The sequence below is a fragment of the Oncorhynchus kisutch genome, linkage group LG3 (genome assembly GCF_002021735.2).
Source record: "Oncorhynchus kisutch isolate 150728-3 linkage group LG3, Okis_V2, whole genome shotgun sequence".
In the NCBI taxonomy this organism is placed as follows: domain Eukaryota; kingdom Metazoa; phylum Chordata; class Actinopteri; order Salmoniformes; family Salmonidae; genus Oncorhynchus; species Oncorhynchus kisutch.
Genome location: NC_034176.2, coordinates 64,084,279 through 64,106,204, shown reverse-complemented (window position 1 = coordinate 64,106,204; position 21,926 = coordinate 64,084,279). Strand labels below are relative to the sequence as shown.

The window sequence follows — 21,926 nt, the reverse complement described above, 5'->3', positions numbered from 1 at the left end:
AGCAGGGTCCACAACATCACATGATATTGCATGAATGGGAATCTTTCTTCGCCCTCCTCTCTACTAGGATGTACTGCTGTGTGTTTGACAGTCTCACACAGGGTCTCCAGCCTATCTCCCTCCAGGACCTGAACAGTAACATGGTTAAGGTTTAATTTAGAGTCCCCCACTTCTCCTGCTCTCCTTTTAATATCCTTTGTGAGAAGAGGAGTGGGTTCTTGCTGTGAAAAGCTCTCACTCTGCTCTGCTTGGTTGTAGATCGGTCATGTCTCTGGACTGGTTGGACATGCTAACATAACGACTGCACTGGGAAGTTCTCACGAGCATCGTTATCATGTACAGATAAAGCCATTCCCCTTGGATGTCAGCCAGCAGGACCAGGTTAACATAGCCAGGGAACACCGTACAGGCCAGGAAGTGAAGTGATTTTATTCCATGCTTCTGACATTCAATTTGATTAGTGTACCAAAGTTTGTAGTATATGTGTCTGTGTGCACGGCTGTGCTCAGTATTGTGCTTGTTTGTCAATGAGTCAGCTTATGAGTGAGTATGGCTCGTGCTCTATGGTTTCTGACCCAGTGAGTATGAATAATACCACAGCACAGCAGCCTCATAAAAGCCTCCTCCAGCTCCCCTTCTATGCTTTTAAATGCCTGTCTCAGTCGGATGGTTCCTGGAAAGCGCTGAGGGAGAGGTGTCTGGAGTCTGCAGGAAGCTGCTCTCTGCTCACTTCCTGTCATGGGGCCATGTTAAACGTGCCGGTCCAGGGTCTTTGTTTGCTGAGTATAGGCCTACGTGTATATCAGGGGCAAAACATCATGAGTCATCCGTGAACCACAGCCTTGAGAGAGAATGAAAGAGATGGAGAAAAGAGGAGGGGAGATGGCTTCCTCCTTCCTAAGCGGAGCTGCATGGGAGCACGTTGCTCTCCTCACCCTTCTGTACACAGATGCGCTTAAGCACATACATTTTATACACGCGCCCCACCCCTGCACACTTGCATGTGCTCGTATGTGCTGGGCTCTGCGGCGACTGCAGTGTCCCGAATCATAAACAGCAGCATTCCTCTGTCTCAATGTAAACAGGCATATGTGCTGCTGGTGAACCAGGGATAACTCCAAGCACATGCAGTAGAGCCTACATAGATCAGCAGCATCAGGGTCTCCCTCACGCCTTGCCGCCTTTCAGTTATTCAGCCTCACTGTAGTTGGGCGTCTTTATACTCTCAGTATGGCTTGCTGTGACCTATTGGCCTAGGAAGTTCTGAACTACAGTAAATCATGGCGCCAACCTGGATAGCTGCTTCTAAGACCTCATGTCTTCCCTAAACTTGGCACTTGAAGAACATCACTTTCCCTCTTCTATCAGATTACAGCGCGGCCCTGTTTGTAGATGATACTGAGGTAGCCTAAAGTAAACGGGATTGTGCCAGAATGACATATGAACATGTACACTGGGTCTGTTTTTACAGATAGCAGAGCACGGCTTGGTCTTATGACTCTTCTTCATGCTCTGAATCAATGCTTCTGCCTTTTGATGTTGACAAGCTCGACTCAAGGCGTTACAGTACAGTGTTTTGGAAAGATGAATTAGAACGATGCTTTATGAAATGTTAGCCCAGACTTGGCTCCTCTGACCTTGTGGTTGTTTTGTCTGAATAATGACGTCTCTGTTAAATGTTTCCATTTTTCTGCCCTTGCACTTCTGCTCCTGGGGTTATTTGGAGAGTTTTCGCTGGGTTCTTTGAACCTCTGTGACCTGCAGCATTGTCAGGGATGCCGGTAAACAAAGATTTGGTGGCTCTCCAAACTGGAGCGTTCAAGCGCAACCCAAAATAACTGAAAACCAACTGCAAGGGGAAAACAAAGTATATCGCTCCGTTCATGGGGGGCCAGGCTTTCATGTTTAGCTGAAGCTGTTTTGCATTTATCTCCTCTCTGTACATTCCTCAGTTTTTTGGGAAGGTATGAGGGAATGGGGGATTTATTCAAAAGGCCCCATCTCCACTATTGGCAAGTCCAGCATTCCTGTCACAATCCTTTTACCCCCCTCTCTTGCCAAAATGAGAGGCTCTGATTGTGTGTGTGAGGTGGTGTGCGTCTTTGTGAAAATGCAAAGTTTGTCGAATGCGTGCTTGGTTATGAAGTGTGTGTTTGTATGTGTATGAAAGATGGGTTGTGAATGCAGATGTGTGTGTGTGTGATTTACGACGTATCCTGCCCTTGGGGTCTCTGTGAGGGTTATGAGACACAGCACCAGATCAGGATCACCTCTGCTTTTTTGACATTGACTTAAATCAAGTTTCCGGCGACCATTCTCATTTTCCCAGTTGAACAAATAAATCCCCACAAAGCTCATGGAGATAAGTACCAATTTCCTGTGTGTGGAGCTCTTTTGGGTCCGAATTGGGTCCTTTTCAGATTTTCTCCTTTTCCCATCCAGTCTCTCTGTTTTCAATATGAGCCATTTTATTTTGGCCCTTAAGTCCCCAGTTCTACTGGATGTATTGTACTATCTGCCGGAATGCCGTGCTTATCTCTAATGCTCTATTGAATACAACTTATTTTATTTCAAATAGACCCCAGTACAGATGCATTCTGTGAGTGGTATAAAAATGGGAGAAGAAATTGTCAGCTGCGCTCTAGCTGTTAAAAAAAATGTAATGTCCATTTTGGGGGGAATCATCATGGTGCTTGACTAATGGATGTTGCATTTTAAAGCCAAGACAATTTGTGATTTTATGCAACAACATTTCAATGTGTTTGTAGATGTTGATCCCAGAAACTCTGGGATGTAATCTGGAGCAGGAATGCACAACATGAAATGACCAACAAATTCAATTACTTCAATTATTATTAGTTGTTTGCAAAAATGACATCAGGTTTTGCTCGTACGTAATGTGTTTTATGAGAGGTGCGCTGCCCAGACCTTATTGATCCATAGTGATATAACAGGTGTACTTGGAGGCCCGACCTGCTTCTGTAACATTATCATGCTGTGTCCTGACCTCCCCTCTCCCCTGTTGTGTGACCCACAGGACTGCTCCAGCTCTGAAGAGTACACGGTCGCCTCCGCCCTGCTGCCCCTGACGACGGCCTTTTACCGGGTGAGTGACTGACTGGGAGATTCCATTCCACAGAGCTCTTCTCCTCTCTCACACAGACAGAGCGGATAGAGAGTCAGCCAGCAGGTCCTTTTGATTATATTGCTCAATCAAGGGCAGGACGGCCTGGCATTCACCGCAAGCTGGCCGTCCTAATGGAGGGTATTTATAACGGAGGGCAATAATAGAAAAGGGATAGGGTGTGATATCCCAGCTGTCCTGGCGCTGGTCCTGTTCTGAAGGTTGCCTCTGGTGCATGCAGCATGCTCTGACCTCATGTCAGGAGCTGTGTTCCAGGCAGGACAAGAGACTTCCCAGGCCTCTGACCATGCAGCTCTGGGACAGGGGCGGGGACAGAGGAGTGTCCCGCTGGTCTCAGACGAGCCACATTAGGATAAAGGGGGTGAGAACTGTACTTCACACCAAATCCCAGAGGGCCGCTGTGGTTTGTGGTTTCCAACCTCCCGTGATCAAACTTGGTTGCTGCGGCACGCACCACAAATATGTCCCCACCGCTCTGCTGTTGCCACGGCGACAGACAACTGTGGGCTGTTGCCCTGCATTGGGTACAGACCGTAAGAGACAGAATTTCGACCTCGCCCACTCTCTGCCATTGTATGACACTGTTTTTACAGGACTGACGTAACGCTCTGTGATAAGCCTGCTCTCTCTGTTTCCCAGCCAGGTTAACCATTCTATCAGACCACAGTGGCATTGGAAATGTACACATATAGTCAATTATCTAACTAAAACCAAGGGAATTGACTCTGTTTGTTGATACAGGTGTACAGTGTGACCTGCTATGTAATGGGGGTGAGAGCAGAGTTGTCTCTGTACACAACCTGAGGTCACATATCCCACTACACCACATTGTCTATAGTTTGGTTTGTTGCTGTAACGGAGTAACAGTGTCTCTCTGTGACCGTCAAGTTGTCAACACAACACTGTGACCCTATGCTCCAGCTTTCTGCCTCTTCATTGAGACATCTGAAAGCTATTGCCCAAACGCATTGGATTTTCTGTCGTTTCTTTTCCTATTTCCAAATTTTACCGAACCATACAATCTGATTAAAGGATTACGTTAAAGGACTTTTATCACCAGGTTTTCAGAAAGCGACACGAATCCTGAGAGGCATCTCATTCTCAACGGAGCAGTTTCTGGCACGGGAGGAATGAGAAGGAATGATATCGTGAGCTCCAGAACGCAACAGATTTCTCCCAGATTTCCAAAGGAATGGCATTAACTGTAGAGTCCAGCGTGTGGTCACGCAAATGGCGAAAGGCAAGAGCACAGGAATCCACCACGGTCCATATTGTGTAATCTCTTGTGTGATGAAAAAACGCCATGAAAAAGCTGGAAAAACAACATATCCCCAAAAAACAGAGCACCTTGTGATGGTTCACAACGTTCCACAGAGATTCTCGGGATAATCTCAGCATCGCACGATAGTCAATTACATGCTTTTGCAAAATGTCTGTTGGCCTGCTTTACTCTTCCCCCCCCCCCATCCTGCCACATTTCCCCAAAGTCTTTGACTTTACCACACTGACTGTTATGGGGCTGTTCAAAGCATGCTTGGCAGCAGATGAAGGAGCTAGTGGAGTGTTGGGTTTACGCCACGCTGTAGTAGAGGACCATGAGTCTACTGTAGGACACTGCTGAGAGAACCATTTGTAGAATCGTTGGTTGAGAGAAAGGGAACAGAAGGAGTGTATGCTCTCTGTATCCAGGTGACAATCGTGACAAAAAGGTGACAAAATAGCTAAATGAAATGTCCAATATTCTTTCAGTGGTACATGTGTTGTGTTACAAAGCCAAAAAGAGAGAATTTCAACCAGAATCGTTTGTTTCTTTGCCATGGAATGGTTTTGACACGGGTCTTATGGTCAAGATTATTTGCGTACCTTTTCATGGAAGATTAGCTCTGATTTCATTCATCATGTTGCACATGTTGCACATCTGCGTCCAAGTACTCCTAACCTCCTAACTTCAGTACTAAACTGCTAAGCCCTCCAACCTTACTACAACAGCACCCTGCCCTCAAGTTAAGACAACCTGCTGTCGGTGGATCCCATTTAGATTTCCTAGAAGGTGAAGCTGATCTGATAGGTGTCTACCTGTAGGTCATGCCAGGGTAGGGAGAACCTGTAATACAATGGTAGTTCAAACTGGGCCAGAGGTATCCCGGAAAGGCATTTGGACAGCGGAATTCACACACACACACACACACGCACACAACCTGTCTGTAATCTCCATGGAAAGATGTAGTTAATCAGTGCTCAAGGGGCTTTGAGTGATTAGGCTACCTTTTTACACCTTTTACGTAACCACAGTAGTCCAGGCTTGCCTCGTGAATTTGCTGCATAGTTTCATTATAAACAAGTTCTTATTTTGAGTTTCTCATGTAGATGACTTTACAAGAGCAGGCCTATTGCTTTCCTTAAAAAGTGTAATTCCATCTGTGTAAATAGTGAATTGTACATATTATACTGTCTTGCAGTGGCAAGGCGGGATCAACACAATACATGCCGTACGGTAGCACGTGCCATTGACGACAACCGCCTTGCTGGTTACTGTATCGTTGTTTTTTTTTTACTCCAGACAGTCCTCATGCTCAGCCCCCAGGAGTATAAATCACCTTATCGGGAAGTTCTACATTCCCTCAGCCCCTCTCAACGAGGTCAGTTGGCTTAAGGCCCTTTCCTTAAAACCGCTGCTTCACCTGTAACTGTTATCCATCACTGCTCATTGACATCTTCCACAGAGCCTCTCAATCTGTCAACCTCTGCTGCCTGCAGTAACTACAGTGAGAAGTGGAGATCGGGTCTGGAAGAAATTTGGTCAGGGCTTCACATCCGTTTTTTTTTCACCACAGTATGTAATGTCTTCAATCACTACAATGCCCCCATCGGAAGGCTGCCCCCAGAAACGCACTCTAAGTTAAAATGACCCTTTTACAGTATAATATTTATAGTAAATCCCCTAAGTCTTAAGGTAGTGACAATTCATGAAAGCCTTATGAGGTTTTTCTCAACTTAATATGATTAATATGGGCTGTCCTGTCACGGTGGTCTTCTTTCTCTTAGCTTTAGCCTGGCTAGTCTGTAGCCTGGCTAGTCTGTTCCCTCCCCAGTGAACTGTCTTCAGCCCACAGTGCTGCTGCCCAACCTCTCCTCACTACAGAATGTGGGAAGCTTCCCAGCAATGTGCCCGCTCCCACAGTGTTTGGCTAGTCTGTTCCCTCCACAGTGGACTGTCTTCAGCCCACAGTGCTGCTGCCCAACCTCTCCTCACTACAGAATGTGGGAAGCTTCCCAGCAATGTGCCCACTCCCACAGTGTTTGTGCGAGAGACATTGTGTGTGTTTTGGTTTGTGTTTTGGGCAAATGTTCAAACTGAAGAGCCGCCTTTCATTGACCTATATTCTATATTCTGCCCCTTCCTTCCCTCGGTCTGTCTGGCAGGCTGCACAGTGAGGTCTGCGAAACTAACCACTCTTGGAACAACATATGTTACTTACTTTAGAGGGCTATATGTCTGGTGATGTCATCATAATGCAGCCAACCGGTTGAACTGTGTTTGACATGAGCTTTTGGGTTGAACTGGGTTGGCGTGCTCTCTTGGGCTCAGTAAGTAGTTTACCTAAACTGCATGCAACCTTTGTACAGGCCATATCTCAGTTAGCACTCGGGTTGTTGAATTGTTCTGTATAAATGTTTCTGAATTACTAGGAAATATACTACTTCTGATAAACCGCATCTTACTACAAGCATCAGCGCTGTTTGATTCGGTGTTATTGTGCCCTTTTTAATAAACTCACATGTTTATCATGTTTTTATTCTTGCAATTGAATGTAGACCAAGAGTAGAGATCTTGCCTACCTCTTGGCTCTTTGAGGTTTCATTTCAATTGGATGTACCGCGGCAGCAGCCCAAACATGATTCTGGACTCAACACAGAAAACCATTGGACTCTTTAAATAATTTCTGCCCCAGTTTATGCGTGGAGAGATTGGAAGGTTTTCGCTGTCGAGCTGTTTTACGTTTGGTCCTGGGGAGAACGGATGATTTACGTCGTGACCTTTGTGTCCCTGTGAGACGTCTAGAGCTGGACTCGTCTCTGTTTACTCTGCATTGTAGACCATTTATGTTAACAGTACATCCCGCATGAATACTTACGGCATGATGGGCTTGTTTGTTCCACGCTTTTCCACATGTCTCCTCTGTTTGTTTGACTCGGACATCTGTGTAAATACATTGTTTGGATGGCGACGTCTTCAGTGCTACAGAATGCAAATAACTCCAATGACACAATCGGGATTAATGGGGAATAAATCTATAAAGCTTGATTGGTCCAAGTCGGGTTGTTTTCTTTCCCCAGTGTCTCTGTCACAAAGGACTTCTAAAGGAATGTCTATTTTTATACCCCTGGACGCCAAGTGATTTCCTCCAAAACAGCCATTACAGCCACGATTTTGTTGCCCAAGGCTGGTCACGGATCAAACACGGCACTTTTCCTCTAGTGTCCAGATAAGTACAGGTCAACCATCAGAGCTATGAGACATCGTATCTCCCTTTTTAGAGCTGATGAACACACCCTGAGCTGTCTCTCTGTATATGTCTCTCTCCCTCTCACTGTCTATCTAGCTAAATGGGCAATACTGTAATATTGAAGAGTTACCACCTTTTCCTTCAAGTCGTGTAATAAACCCGAACATCATCATCCAGGGATCCCCTAAGCCAGACCTTGACATCTTATTCGGTCTCTGGGCTCTCTCTGGGCTCTGTCTATCTCTCTCTCTGTCCGTCTCTCTGCTTGTTTTCCTGCATTTGGCAAGTGGAGCTTTCATATGGGTCTCTTTTGATGGTCGTCTACCTCCATCCCTCCATCTGTCTTCTCTTGTCCCTCTGCACTGTGTAGTAGGTTCTGACTGATTCCCCTCTGCTATCAGAGCAGGGAGAGCCAACCGGCCGTGGTCAACCTGACCTCCAGACAACTGAGCAGGCTGTGTGTTTAACAGGAGAGGACACACACACCTCCACTCAATGTGCTGCAAGACCCCCACACCATATGATATGAGAGCATGATGACTAATATTGTAAATATTGTTCTCTGGTGCAGGTCCCCAGAATAACAGCTGCATTAAAGCGTCTACTGTTCTTGTTTTTCATATTGGTCACTGTTCCATGAATGGCCACGGTTCATTCATTTCCATCCTTTAACACTGTACATTTAGTCTAGACTCGTTAATCCAATCAGGTAATCTGTAAGTCTATTAGAGCCACAGTTTGTGGCCGTGTCAGATTTGTCTCTGACAGAGGGTTGTTAGACCAGCTCCCTGCTCTCCCTGCTCCCTGTAAATGGCTGAGTACTAGCATAAGACACGGCCTTCCTATTAAAATGTAATGTGTATAAAACGTTCCCGGGGGAAATGAAACTATCCGTACGAGCTTTGACATTGGCGTCATCCCCCATACTTCCTTAACGATATAAAGCTGCACTCTGTCTGCTTACATTTGGAGGTGAATTATGTCTTTATGACAGTGGTTTGGAGAGAAGGCTTAGTAGTGGATTTATCATTTACATCAGAGGGATACTACTCAAGGTGTAGGGCTGTCCTGAGCAGGGAGGGAGCCGAGCAGGCGGTCTACTGCTGCCCTCCAACGGCCTTCAAACCTCCCTGGAGAGATGAGATACACAGGCCAACATATACTGGAATCACTTCCAGCCCCAGTCTCACCTTTGAACTTCCGCACACGACTCTCTCACTCCCCCAGAGCTCTGTGCTCGAACCCCTGCCCTCGGGTAAGCCTCTGCAAGGTGCCTGGACTGTAGCCATTTTAGTTCTGCAGCCTCTGGTAACTACAGTAGCCCCACTGCCGCTGGTCATTCAGGGAGAACCAAGACCATAATGAACAGCGCCGTGTTGTATTGTGTCAGGCTCCGAAGGAAGAAATCAGAAGCTAATCTAATAAGAAGCTTGAGCGTCTCTTAAGGAAGACACATGGCCTTCAGACTCTGCCAGGGGGGAGGAGGGGAACATAGAGGTGGGTGTGAGGATGTTAATGTATTACGTGTCGGCACTCTGTGTTCTTGGGTCCGGGACTAATAGGTGCCTTAGCTGTTGCCCAACATTCATGTGTTTATATCGGGACATAGGAACCGTCTTCATGGCTTTAGCAGAGCTGCATGTTCTCTCTAGGTGCTGGGGGCAAACAGGTGCTTCACTTCACTATTCATACCGTGGAAAAACAGCAGGGCCCTGTTTTTAGTACTCATCCAGAGTGAGGGCAGGAGAGTGACGTTCTTGGTGTGGTGTTGTATGTGTTGAAAACTTACAGCCCACGAGAAATGATTGATTGTACTTGAAACCTTTGGCAGCTTTGGATTATTTTCCTATTTCCACCCAGGTTTTAATGGTCGTCTTTACAAGCTATGCTCACCACAGCCCAGTTAGTTTCACGAGTTGTGAGATGTTGAGCCCAAACTACTCTCTTGTATGTTCAGTCAAAAGCAGACAGTCAGCAGGTCTGAACGTTTGGCTGGTCAGCGCTTCAGTGTAAGCTGTTGAAAGCGTCAACTCCTCAGCCTCTTACTGTCAAAATATTCCCTCGTGTCTGCAGAAATTGCCGGCTGGCGTGAGCCAGTTTGCCTACACCTGTGTCCAGGACCATCCTATTTGGACCAATCAGCAGTTCTGGGAGGCCACGTTCTACAGTGAGGTCCAGAACCAGATCCGAGCCCTGTACCTCACTGCCCCTGAAGACAAACTAGGAATCACTGCCAGGTTAAAGGTAAACGAATGAGAGGTTTCAAAGCCAAATAATGGTTGTTTTTCTATCACCTTTTTTAGCCCTGTTTACAGAATGGCACTTAACAAGCACATATCTTTCTCTCCCCTCAGGAGCAAGGTTCCCTGCCCCCGGTGGCCCCCAGCGCCTTGGAGCGCACGGCCATGGACCTGGCGGCGGAGCAGCTGCGCGCCTGGCCCTGCCTCAGCAAGGAGAAGCAGCAGGAGCTGGTGAAGAACGAGGAGAGCACAGTGTTCAGCCAGGCCATCCACTACGCCAGCCTCCTGGTCTACCTGCTGGTCCCCCTGGACACCAGCAAGAACAAGCTGCTCAGAGCCAACCCCGTCGCTGACTGGGAGAGTGGCAGCAACAGCATCGTCACCAACAGGCGAGCAGAGCAGCTAGTTGCGCCTCACTGCACCCCACTGATATTCAGTCAGTTAAATCTGACACCTAACTATTCCCCACAGCTATATCAACAGTTATTTTGGCACAGCACACAGAAGCGCATGGCCCTCGAGAGAAATGCGCTTGATCGGAAAAATAACTCAAATGTAAGGCTGTTATCTTGGATGATTGCGCTCTTGCTTGGGGAGTATTTTGTACTTTGTAATAAGGTGACGATAAGTGTGTGGGCGGACATGACGTTACCGTGTACATGATCGCCTCTAAAACGGATCAGTGTACAGCACCTCCTCAGCCATATCCTGCCCACTCCCACATCCATCCCGTTGGCTGTCCTATCACCTGCTAAAGTTTCAGCCTCGGCTCTGCTAGGGTGGTTAACACTCAGCCTGTCTGTGGGGGTGACCTCCACTCAGCCAAAAGAAACAAAGATTGGGATTTCCAGTGCTCTGTGCTAAGAGTAATGTGATGTGATGTACCAAGTTTAGAAAGTCTGCACGTTTGCCTTTTCTCAGAAATGGAGAAGTCTGCCAAAGCCATTGCTCCAGTTTCTCTCACTTTCACTTTCTGTATGCACTGCTGCTACACGGTAGCCCCCTAGGTAGTCCCCACTGATGCGTATTACTGGAGATTTTAGGCCCTTTGAATTGTTTACATGGAGAATGTTGAAGCCTTTTGTTCTTGTTTTGCCGCTGGTTTCATGAGTGGGGGGGGGGGGGGCGCGATGGCACTGTTTATTTGGTCGTTATTTTCTCTATTTTGATTCTTGCCCCAGACCTGTTTTGCTTCTCATAGAGAGACTTCTGGATCTCATCCGTGTGTTTTGTAAACCCCGCTGGACGTTACATCACCGTCCCATGTGAAAAGTGGCCAAGAGACCGCGTGAGCGGTCCTGGCATCACAGCTGACCTCTCGCCAGACTGCCATGCTCACAGACCTCAGACGCACTATATCGTCATGTGGATCTCTGGGAAAACTTCAAGCATCCCTCTCTGCAGCCTGTTCTATTCTCATGCCATTAATGAAGACTAAAGTCCAACTAAATGTGTGTTTGCAGTATTGCAGGCAGTGTGGCGGAGAGCTTTGACACAGAGAGTGGCTTTGAGGACTCTGAGAACAGCGACGTGGCCAACTCTGTGGTACGGTTCATCGCCCGCTTCATTGACAAGGTGTGCACCGAGAGTGGCGTCAGCCAGGACCACATCAAGAGTTTGCATAGCATGATCCCAGGTACCGTACGACCCCCAGTCAACCTCAATACTACCAAATACAACGTCAATTAAACCCCAATACACCTTTATTCCGGAGCGCTGTAGCTAGCACCGTGACCTCTGACTTCAGTAGCAAACTCCCGCTGTCCTAATTCTGTCAGCTTTATCACTTAACCCTGTATTTGTGCGGCTGACTTTCTCACTCATCATTATTTACGATTGATTCAGGATTATCCGTAATCATGGTAGACTCCACATTAATGTGTTTAGAAACATTTATATTCTTATTTACAATGAAAGTAACTAAAAAATGACTACATCATTTACAATTTATATTGGGCACAAGATAGTCTGAAACACAACCAAAACAAACAGCAAATGCATCCAACAACTTTGTAGAGTCACAAGCTTGATTTAACAGTTCACCTGATAAGGATGAAAATACCCTCAAATTAAAGCTGACCGTCTGCACTTTAACCTCATGGTCATTGTATCATCCCAATACTTTTGTAGCTCACTGTAGGTGGTGGCCTTCAAATCTGTAAATATTGGCTTCCTGGGGTTGTGATTAGGGGTGTACAAGCATGTGTTTATGTTTACCTGGGTTGGGTAACTTGTGTATTTGTTTTTGTGTGTGCATGACATTGTGCTAACTGGTCATGACCTCTGTCCCCAGGCATCGTGGCCATGCAGATGGAAACTCTGGAGGTGGTCCACAGGGAGAGCAGGAGACTGCCACCCATTCAGAAGGTAGGTGCTGCCCGGCACTGGGCCACCCATTCAGAAGTTAGGTGCTGCCCTGCACTGGGCCACCCATTCAGAAGGTAGGTGCTGCCCTGCACTGGGTCACCCATTCAGAAGGTAGGTGCTGCCCTGCACTGGGCCACCCATTCAGAAGGTAGGTGCTGCCCTGCACTGGGCCACCCATTCAGAAGGTAGGTGCTGCCCTGCACTGGGCCACTCATTCAGAAGGTAGGTGCTGACCTGCACTGGGTCACCCATTCAGAAGGTAGGTGTTGACCTGCACTGGGTCACCCATTCAGAAGGTAGGTGCTGCCCTGCACTGGGCCACTCATCCAGAAGGTAGGTGCTGACCTGCACTGGGCCACCCATTCAGAAGGTAGGTGCTGCCCTGCACTGGGCCACTCATTCAGAAGGTAGGTGTTGACCTGCACTGGGCCACCCATCCAGAAGGTAGGTGCTGACCTGCACTGGGCCACCCATTCAGAAGGTAGGTGCTGCCCTGCAGTGGGCCACCCATCCAGAAGGTAGGTGCTGCCCTGCAGTGGGCCACTGAGTTCTCTGTCTGTCTGAATAGAAATTTAGTTTATCAATCATGAATATTAGTACCATTTGAAACTCTGTGAACGGTCATCAAAATGTTATCAATCTCATTAATGGAGTAATTTTGTTGTGCCTTTGAAGTAAACCTGTGTCCTTTAATAATGAAGTGGTGTCAGAACCCCTATTCTCCTGGAAGTGGTGTCAGAACCCCTATTCTCCTGGAAGTGGTGTCAGAACCCCTATTCTCCTGGAAGTGGTGTCAGGAACCCCTATTCTCCTGGAAGTGGTGTCAGAACCCCTATTCTCCTGGAAGTGGTGTCAGAACCCCTATTCTCCTGGAAGTGGTGTCAGGAACCCCTATTCTCCTGGAAGTGGTGTCAGGGACCCCTATTCTCCTGGAAGTGGTGTCAGGAACCCCTATTCTCCTGGAAGTGGTGTCAGGAACCCCTATTCTCCTGGAAGTGGTGTCAGGAACCCCTATTCTCCTGGAAGTGGTGTCAGGGACCTCTACTCTCCTGGAAGTGGTGTCAGGAACCTCTATTATTCTGGAAGTGGTGTTCTGTAGCTGAAGTGCCTATGATTCCAGTAATGTTGCGGTCATCACTCATCAGCCATCAGACTGGAGTTCTTACAGTGATGCTGTTGTGCGCCTTATCACAATGCCAGCTCTTGATTAGGTCTCTCCCCCTGGTCGGCTCATTCCCAGGACACTGCGGGCCCAGTCAGGTCCAGTGTAATTGATTTGTATGTTTGTCTGGCAGGGCCAGAATGTCTGACATTCATAGCTGAGACCACGTTGCACACAGCTCTGCTGCCAGCAGCACATTCAATCCTGTGAACTCTGTAAACAAGCGCAGGAATGACCCTGGTGGGCCATCAGCACAGAGATTTATGACTGGAGTTGGAGCTGTCCTTGCCTCTGTGGATCCTGCTACTGCTTTGGCCCAAGGTTCAGGGGGAGGAGGAGGTAGCGCTGTTGGGTCTGTCGGGATTAAACAATCAGTTAAGGGAGCTGGACGTACTGGTGTACCTTGGGCACTCCAAGCTACAAGCAGTGAAAGGGTCACTGTGATAAGTTGCTGGCGCTTATATCTCTGGCGGAGCTGGATGGGTTGTCTAGTCTGTGTGTAGGGATGATTACTTTGCGTTCCAGCTGGCAGCCTCATTGGGGTGCTGGGGGAGCCGTTGGGGCCTTTAACACACTGGCCCTGAGCCATCCAACATCAGCAGGACCATGTTCCTCTTATCTTTTGGCCAGACTAGCCCAGAACTCAACTGCACAGCCACTGGACTGGCTTGACCTTAGCATGGATGTCCCTTCAGGTTCCATGTATCACCCCCCCACTCCCCCTCTGTGTGTAAAGGCTGTGCTCTGAGGGACCAGTGACACCATTCTGTTCCCCATGGAAGATATGAACACTGCACAGAACCATGACCTTCTGACATTTACTGTCTAGGCCCCCTCACACTAGAGTGCTCAACTTGGCTGCAGTTTGATGAGCTAGAGAGGCAGAGCATTTTTAGACCAGCTTCAGACCTGGCTCTGCTGGGGAGCTGAAGAGAAACCGACTTCCAACACAGTGGAATGGAGTTTGGATTTACAGGTTGCTACGAAGCACCTCAAAGCAGATGTTCAGCAGTTGTCAGTGCTCATTGACGAGGGGTTTGCTTTGGATCCTCCAGCATTTCTTGAAGCACGTAAATCAATATATTGTGGTAGTGTTGGGTAAGAGTTGTGTTAAATATATGTTGCGCAGACTACACTCAATGCATATATCAAAATGAACTAAATGAATTATTGTAGTTGTAAATAAATGTAAAGACTTGCATGTACCTAAGGACCAAATTATTGACTTGGAGTATTACTGATGATCAGTCTCCATGGAGCACATGCTTTGTTTTTCTTGGTAAAGCATCAGTGACTGTAGGTAGCTGTGTATAACACCTATATGATGCTGAGTGTGTGTGCAACACACTGTGTATCGATGTGTTGCTTTTATGACATGATAATGATGTGTGTGTGTGTGTGATAGATTTCTGTTTTCGATATGCTCGGCTGTTGTTTAGGTGTGAAGTGTGTTGATATCTATCCTTATCTAATGCACTGATATGTTGACGTTAGGGCTGTCCCCGACAACAACAAAAATGTTGGTCGACCGAAAGTCCTCTGTTTCAACTAATCTATTGGTCTACATTTTTAAACGTGTATTTTTCTATATATAGACACACCCTATGTGTTTGAATAAAATCAACTACAGTGCCTTGAAGATATTCAGACCCCTTTTTCCACATTTTGTTATGTTACAGCCCTATTCTCAAATTGATTAAATTGTAATTTTTTTTCCTCAATCTACACACAATACCCCATAATGACAAAGCAAAAACTTATTTTTTAATGTTTGCTAATTTTATATAAAACATTTAAAAAACTGCCATCACATTTACATAAGTATTCAGACCCTTTACTCTGTACTTTGTTGAAACACCTTTGACAGCGATTACAGCCTAGAGTCTTCTTGGGTATGACGCTACAAGCTTGGCATACCTGTTATTATTATTAATTTTATTTAACCAGGTAGGCTAGTTGAAAACTAGTTCTCATTTACAACTGCGACCTGGCCAAGATAAAGCAAAGCAGTGTGACACAAACAACAACAGAGTCACACATGGAATTAACAAACTTGCAGTCAATAATACAGTAGAAAAAAGAAATCTATATACAGTAAGTGCAGATGAGGTAGGATAAGGGAGGTAATAGGCCATGGTGGCAAAGTAATTACAATATAGCAATAAAACACTGGAATGGTAGATGTGCAGAAGATGAATGTGCAAATAGATACTGGGTTGCAAAGGAGCAAGATAAATAAATACAGTATGGGGATGAGCTAGTTGGATGGGCTACACATGGGCTATGTACAGGTGCAGGTATCTGTGAGTTGCTCTGACAGCTGGTGCTTAAAGCTAGTGAGGGAGATAAGGGTCTCCAGCTTCAGTGATTTTTGCAGTTCGTTCCAGTCATTGGCAGCAGAGAACTGGAAGGAATGGCAGCCAAAGGAAGAATTGGCTTTGGGGGTGACCAGTGAGATATATCTGCTGGAGCATGTACTACGGGTGGGTGCTGCTATGGTGACCAGTGAGCTGAGATAAGGCAGGGCTTTACCTAGCAGAGACTTGTAGATGACCTGGAGCCTGTGGGTTTGGTGACGAGTATGAACCAACCAACGAGAGTGGTGGGTAATATATGGGGCTTTGGTGACAAACCGGATGGCACTGTGATAGACTGCATCCAATTTGTTGAGTAGAGTGTTGGAGGTTATTTTATAGATGACATCGAAGTCGAGGATCGGTAGGATGGTCAGTTTTACGAGGGCATGTTTGGCAGAATGAGTGAAGGATGCTTTGTTGCGAAATAGTTAGCCGATTCTAGATTTAATTTTGGATTGGAGATGCTTAATGTGAGTCTGGAACGAGAGTTTACAGTCTAGCCAAACACCTAGGTATTTATAGTTGTCCACATATTTTAAGTCAGAACCGAGTAGTGATGCTGGATGTGCGGGCAGTGATCGGTTAAAGAGCATGCGTTTAGTTTTACTTGCATTTAAGAGCAGTTGGAGGCCACGGAAGGAGAGTTGGCATGGCATTGAAGCTCGTCTGGAGGTTAACAGTGTCCAACGAAGGGCCAGAAGTATACAGAATGGTGTCTTCTGCGTAGAGGTGGATCAGAGAATCACCAGCAGCGATATCATTGATGTATACAGAGAAGAGTCGGCCCGAGAATTGAACCCTGTGGCACCCCCATAGAGACTGCAAGAGGTCTGGACAACAGGCCCTCCGATTTGGCACACTGAACTCTATCAGAGAAGTAGTGGTGAACCAGGCGAGGCAATCATTTGAGAAACCATGGGTGTTGCTTCTGCCAATAATAATGTGGTGATTGACAGAGTCGAAAGCCTTGGCCAGGTCGATGAATATGGCTGCACAGTTATGTCTCTTATCGATGTCGGTTATGATATCGTTTAGGACCTTGAGCGTGGCTGAGATGCGCCCATGACCAGCTCTGAAACCAGATTGCATAGCGGAGAAGGTACGGTGGGATTCGAAATGGTCGGTAATCTGTTTGTTGACTTGGCTTTCGAAGACCTTAGAATGGCAGGCTAGGATAGATATAGGTCTGTAGCAATTTGGGTCTAGAGTGTCTCCCCTTTGAAGAGGGGGATGACCGCGGCAGCTTTCCAATCTTTGGAGAATCTCAGACGATACAAAAGAGGTTGAACAGGCTTGTAATAGGGGTTGCAACCATTTCGGCAGATCATTTTAAAAAGAGAGGGTCGAGATTGTCTAGCCCGGCTGATTTGTAGGGGGTCCAGGTTTTGCAGTTCTTTAAGAACACCCGCTCTCTGGATTTGGGTGAAAGCGAAATGGGGGAGGCTTGGGCGAGTTGCTGTGGGGAGTGCAGGGCTGTTGAACAGGGTAGGGGTAGCCAGGTGGAAAGCATGGCCAGCCGTAGAAAAATGCTTATTGAAATTCTCAATTATCGTGGATTTATCGGTGGTGACAGTGTTTCCTAGCCTCAGTGCAGTGGGCAGCTGGGAGGAGATGCTCTTATTCTCCATGGACTTCAGTGTCCCTGAACTTTTTGAGTTTGTGCTACAGAATGCAAATTTCTGGGGGAAATAGTATTAGGGGAGTTTCTCCCATTCTTCTCTGCAGATCCCCTCAAGGTCAGGTTGGATGGGGAGTGTTGCTGCATAGATATTTTCAGGTCTCTCCAAAGATGTTAGATTGGGTTCAAGTCCAGGCTCTGGCTGGGCCACTCAAGGACATTCAGAGACTTGTCCCGAAGCCCATGTGTTGTCTTGGCTGTGTGCTTAGGGTCATTGTCCTGTTGGAAGATGAACCTTCGCCCCAGTCTGAGGTGCTGAGCCATCTGGAGCAGGTTTTCATCAAGGATCTCTGTTCTATGCTCCGTTCATCTTTTCTTCAATCCTAACGAGGCTCCCAGTTGCTGCTGCTGAAAACATCCCCACAGCATGGTGCTGCCACCCAGGTTCCCCCAGCCGTGACGCTTGGCATTCAGGCCAAAGAGTTCAATCTTGGTTTCATCAGACCAGAGAATCTTGTTTCTCATGGTCTGAGTGTCTTTAGGTGTCTTTTGGGAAAACTTCAAGCAGGCTGTCATGTGCATTTTACTGAGGAGCGGCTTCCATCTTGCCACTCTACCATAAAGGCCTGATTGGTGGAATGCTGCAGAGATGGGAGAATATTCTAGAAGGACAACCATCTCCACAGAGGAACTTTAGAGCTCTATCAGAATGACCATCATGTTCTTGGTCATCTCCCTGACCAAGGCCCTTCTCCCCCTTTTGCTCAGTTTGGCTGGGCGGCCAGCTCTAGGAAGAGTCTTGGTGGTTCCAATCTTCTTCCATTTAAGAATGATGGAGACCACTGGGTTCTTGGGAACCTTCAATGCTGCAGAAATGTTTTGGGACCCTTCCCCAGATCTATACCTTGACACAATCCTGTCTGAGCTCTACGGTCAAATCCTTCGACCTCATGGCTTGGTTTTTGCTCAAACATGCACTGTCAACTGTGGGACTTTTATATAGACCGGTGTGTGCCTTTCCAAATCATGTCCAATCAATTGAATTTACCACAGGTGGACTCCAATCAAGTTGTAGAAACATCAAGGATGATCAATGGGAAACAGGATGCACCTGAGCTCAATTTTGAGTTTCATAGAAAAAGGTCTGAATACTTATGTAAATAAGGCATTTCTGTTTTTTATTTTTTATACATTTGCAAAACAATTTCAAAACCGGTTTTCACTTCATTATGGGGTATTGTGTGTAGATTGCTGAGAATTTTTTTTTATTTAATCAATTTTAGAATAAGGCTGTTGTTGGTTTGAATACTTTCCAAAGGCACTGTGTATGTACTGAGCTTTTCCGATGCTTGAAGCCCACTGTTTGATGAAATAAGTAAGACACAAATGAATGAAGGAAGCCCGATGGCTATGCTGTGTTCAAATGAACTGACAGTGAGTGCCTGTGTGGCTGGTGCGTGTTTTCTAGCACAGCAAGCGTTTATTGCGCTGTCCGTGCTGAAGCTGCAACATAATTACAGCTATTTTGTTTATTTTTTGTTTCTGATTTGTTTGGGGAAAACATTCCCTATTCCCTCAATGCTTGCTCTCTTTACATGAAAAATGTATGCATCGCATGCACGTGACCAATAGTGCCTGACCTATAACCTATCATAATTACATCAATAAATTGGTTATAACAAACTCTGAGTACCATAACACGCGACGGTAAAATGGATCAGGAGGACATGAAAAAAGCAACACGAAACGGGCAAATGTTTACTGGTTGCTCAGGAGGGAAAGGGGAAGTCAGATCTGTGGAAGACATTTGACTTCATTGAGCATTGTGTGCCTAACAGTTGCTGTTAAATGATATTGTAATCTTTACTGACTATTTGGAACAGTGTAAACAACATTAAATAAATAAGCGTATATATAATATATACTATATAATAATTATTTATATATATATATATATATATTATTTATATATATATATATATATATATTATATATATATATATTATATATATATATTATAAAACCTTTATTACAGCAGACTGAAAAGTTGCATGCATTCATGGCGGTTTATTTATTTGTTTGTGCTAATTATTGAAATCTCCCTTTATTCAATTTTAATGCTAAAATGCTTGATTGCATTTCAAAGCATGAATGTATCGTATGCTGTGATGGCATGAACAAATGAATTGATTGATTGATTCAGCAGCCTATACTGTATATTCATATAGGCCTTTACAAGCCTACTATACAAAAACCGCTAATGACAACGATATTACTTATTATTATGATGATTGTCATAATAATAATTGTAATAATAACAATAAGGAGATCAATAAAAAGGAGGGTGTCGAAGCTGGAGCTACGTGCATATTGTGTGTGACAAACAGGTGCTGTTAGATTACAGTATAATTTTTCTGCCTGTTTGGAACAGTGTGAACAACACAAAATACATTAAGTAATACCAGTCTGTTCTAACCAAAAAAATGGTAAAGCCTTTATTAAAGTATAGCAAAGATTTAAAAACAGCCGAACCTGTGAAATTGCTTTATCTAAAAAAAATTATGTTGCATGAGGCTTGGTCCTCTTTGGAATCAGTAGGCTATTAAACAAACACTCACAGGCAACAGGAGCAAGATCTGTCTTATTTCTGTAGATAAATATGGATGATTTTATAAAGAGGCACATTTAAGTTAGGCTATTGATTTATAGACCTAATTAAGTTGGTTTCCCCTCAATTTTTTTAGACAATTAGGCTAAGGCAAGGGCTGTTTCCTCGTCTCTGCTGCTGCTGCCTCCGCCACCATTGTTTTCAATCCCAATATGCTGGTTAAATGTGCTATTATGCACATAGGGAAAGGTGACCAATTCTACGCTGCACTGAAGATTGTTTCAGAACCGCGGACAGCGACCGTATACAATGAGGGAGAAAGCAAATTTGTATTAAAATATTTGGTTTATTAGTGTTGCACTATTATTTTTTACATACTATAACCATACACAATTTCAGTATCACGTCTTAGAGTGATAGACGGTGCCATCCCCATGGTCTCTGCAATGAATTAGTCCACTGAGACAGGCGTGAATCCGACAGGTGTCTTGTGCACCATGAAGAAAAGAAAATTGCGACTGCTCGACTGAAGAAATCTCGTCGACCAACAGCCTATCGATCAGACAATCAACCAGTCGACTAAATGGGTTCAGCCCTAGTTGACATGCTTAAGTACAGTGTTCTGGTGGTGTGTGTTTGACATGTGCATCCTCTGCCCCACCCAGCCTAAGATCCTGCGCCCAGCTCTGCTCCCTGGTGAAGAGTTTGTGTCGGAGGGTCTTAGAGTGGTCCTGGACCCTGATGGCAGAGAGGAGGCAACGGGGGGGATGCTCGGGGGACCGCACATCCTGCCAGCAGAGGGAGCCCTCTTCCTCACCACCTATCGCATCATCTTCAAGGGCTCCCCACACGACCCACTAGGTAAATCATCCAGCTAGCATCTAATTAAATCTGTCCCTCTTGAGATTACCCATAAGAAGCTGATAGTGCAGTTTGGGTTTCCCAATATTGTGCACTATAAAGGGTATCATTTGAGATTAAGCCTGTTTTGAATGTGTTGTGTGGATGAGATACAATAGCATAGAAGTGTATGTTGAGGTGTCCTGTGTGTCTGAGTAGTGGGGGAGCAGGCAGTGATCAGGAGCTTCCCAGTGTCCACCTTGACCAAAGAGAAGAAGATCAGCGTCCAGAACCAACTGCAGCAAAACATGCAGGAGGGACTGCAGCTCCGCTCGGCATCCTTCCAGGTAATCCACATACACAGCTACTCCTGTTGATGTGGATGATGATGAAGATACATTATTAAAGAGGTGATTATGATGCTTTGGGCTTTTCCATTATTGACTTCATAGTGGAGGGATCTGTCTCTGTTCGTGGATCTGTGAATCTGTCTCCGTTTGTTCGTACGTTAGTCACACGCGATATCTCAAACAGCACTGGGCCGATTTTGACATAACTTTGGTGAATGAAGCGTCTAGCCATAGAGATCCGGCATTTACAAAATTACACTGATTAGCCCAAGGCGGGAACTGTAGTAATTAGCTGAAATGTGTTGGTCACACATGGCGCTGCAGCATTCATGGGCGACTAAATGTTTACTGTTCCCTCGTCTCTCATTAAGTACACACAGTCCCATTTCATAGATGCTAAATAGATGTTAACATAGTTTGTCCAAGTATGTGAGTGTTCTCTCCTTTTGCCCCAAACCATGTGTAAGATTGCCTGAACATGTACAACAGATTCACAGAGAACCCAGAATTACTGATCAGTTGTGACATTAGGAGAGATTAAAGGAATGCATATGCTACAGACTCTGCCCTATATCCAGGCTGATATCAATACATTTCTTGGAAGTTATATGAGTAACCTATGTTGAGTTTGATTTGAAGGGAAAAAAGGCAACCGTGCACATGTTTTTGGTCTTTCACAATTCATGTAGTGCTGTAAAGTTTTTATGGTTCATTCCTATCTTTTTAGTAAC

The 21,926-nt window shown here is 45.6% G+C and overlaps 1 protein-coding gene across 3 annotated transcripts in view; it reads left to right on the top strand.

Moving 5' to 3' along the window:
* sbf2 (SET binding factor 2) overlaps window positions 1–21,926 on the top strand; it is a 155,846-nt gene that overhangs the window by 109,533 nt on the left and 24,387 nt on the right. For all 3 annotated transcript variants that reach the window (XM_031810629.1, XM_031810614.1, XM_031810621.1), the window contains exons 17-23: window positions 3,038–3,106; window positions 9,727–9,897; window positions 10,008–10,282; window positions 11,357–11,529; window positions 12,187–12,260; window positions 20,671–20,866; window positions 21,065–21,192. In XM_031810629.1, the coding sequence (XP_031666489.1) occupies window positions 3,038–3,106; window positions 9,727–9,897; window positions 10,008–10,282; window positions 11,357–11,529; window positions 12,187–12,260; window positions 20,671–20,866; window positions 21,065–21,192 (1,086 nt within the window). The remainder of the gene's footprint in view (window positions 1–3,037; window positions 3,107–9,726; window positions 9,898–10,007; window positions 10,283–11,356; window positions 11,530–12,186; window positions 12,261–20,670; window positions 20,867–21,064; window positions 21,193–21,926) is intronic.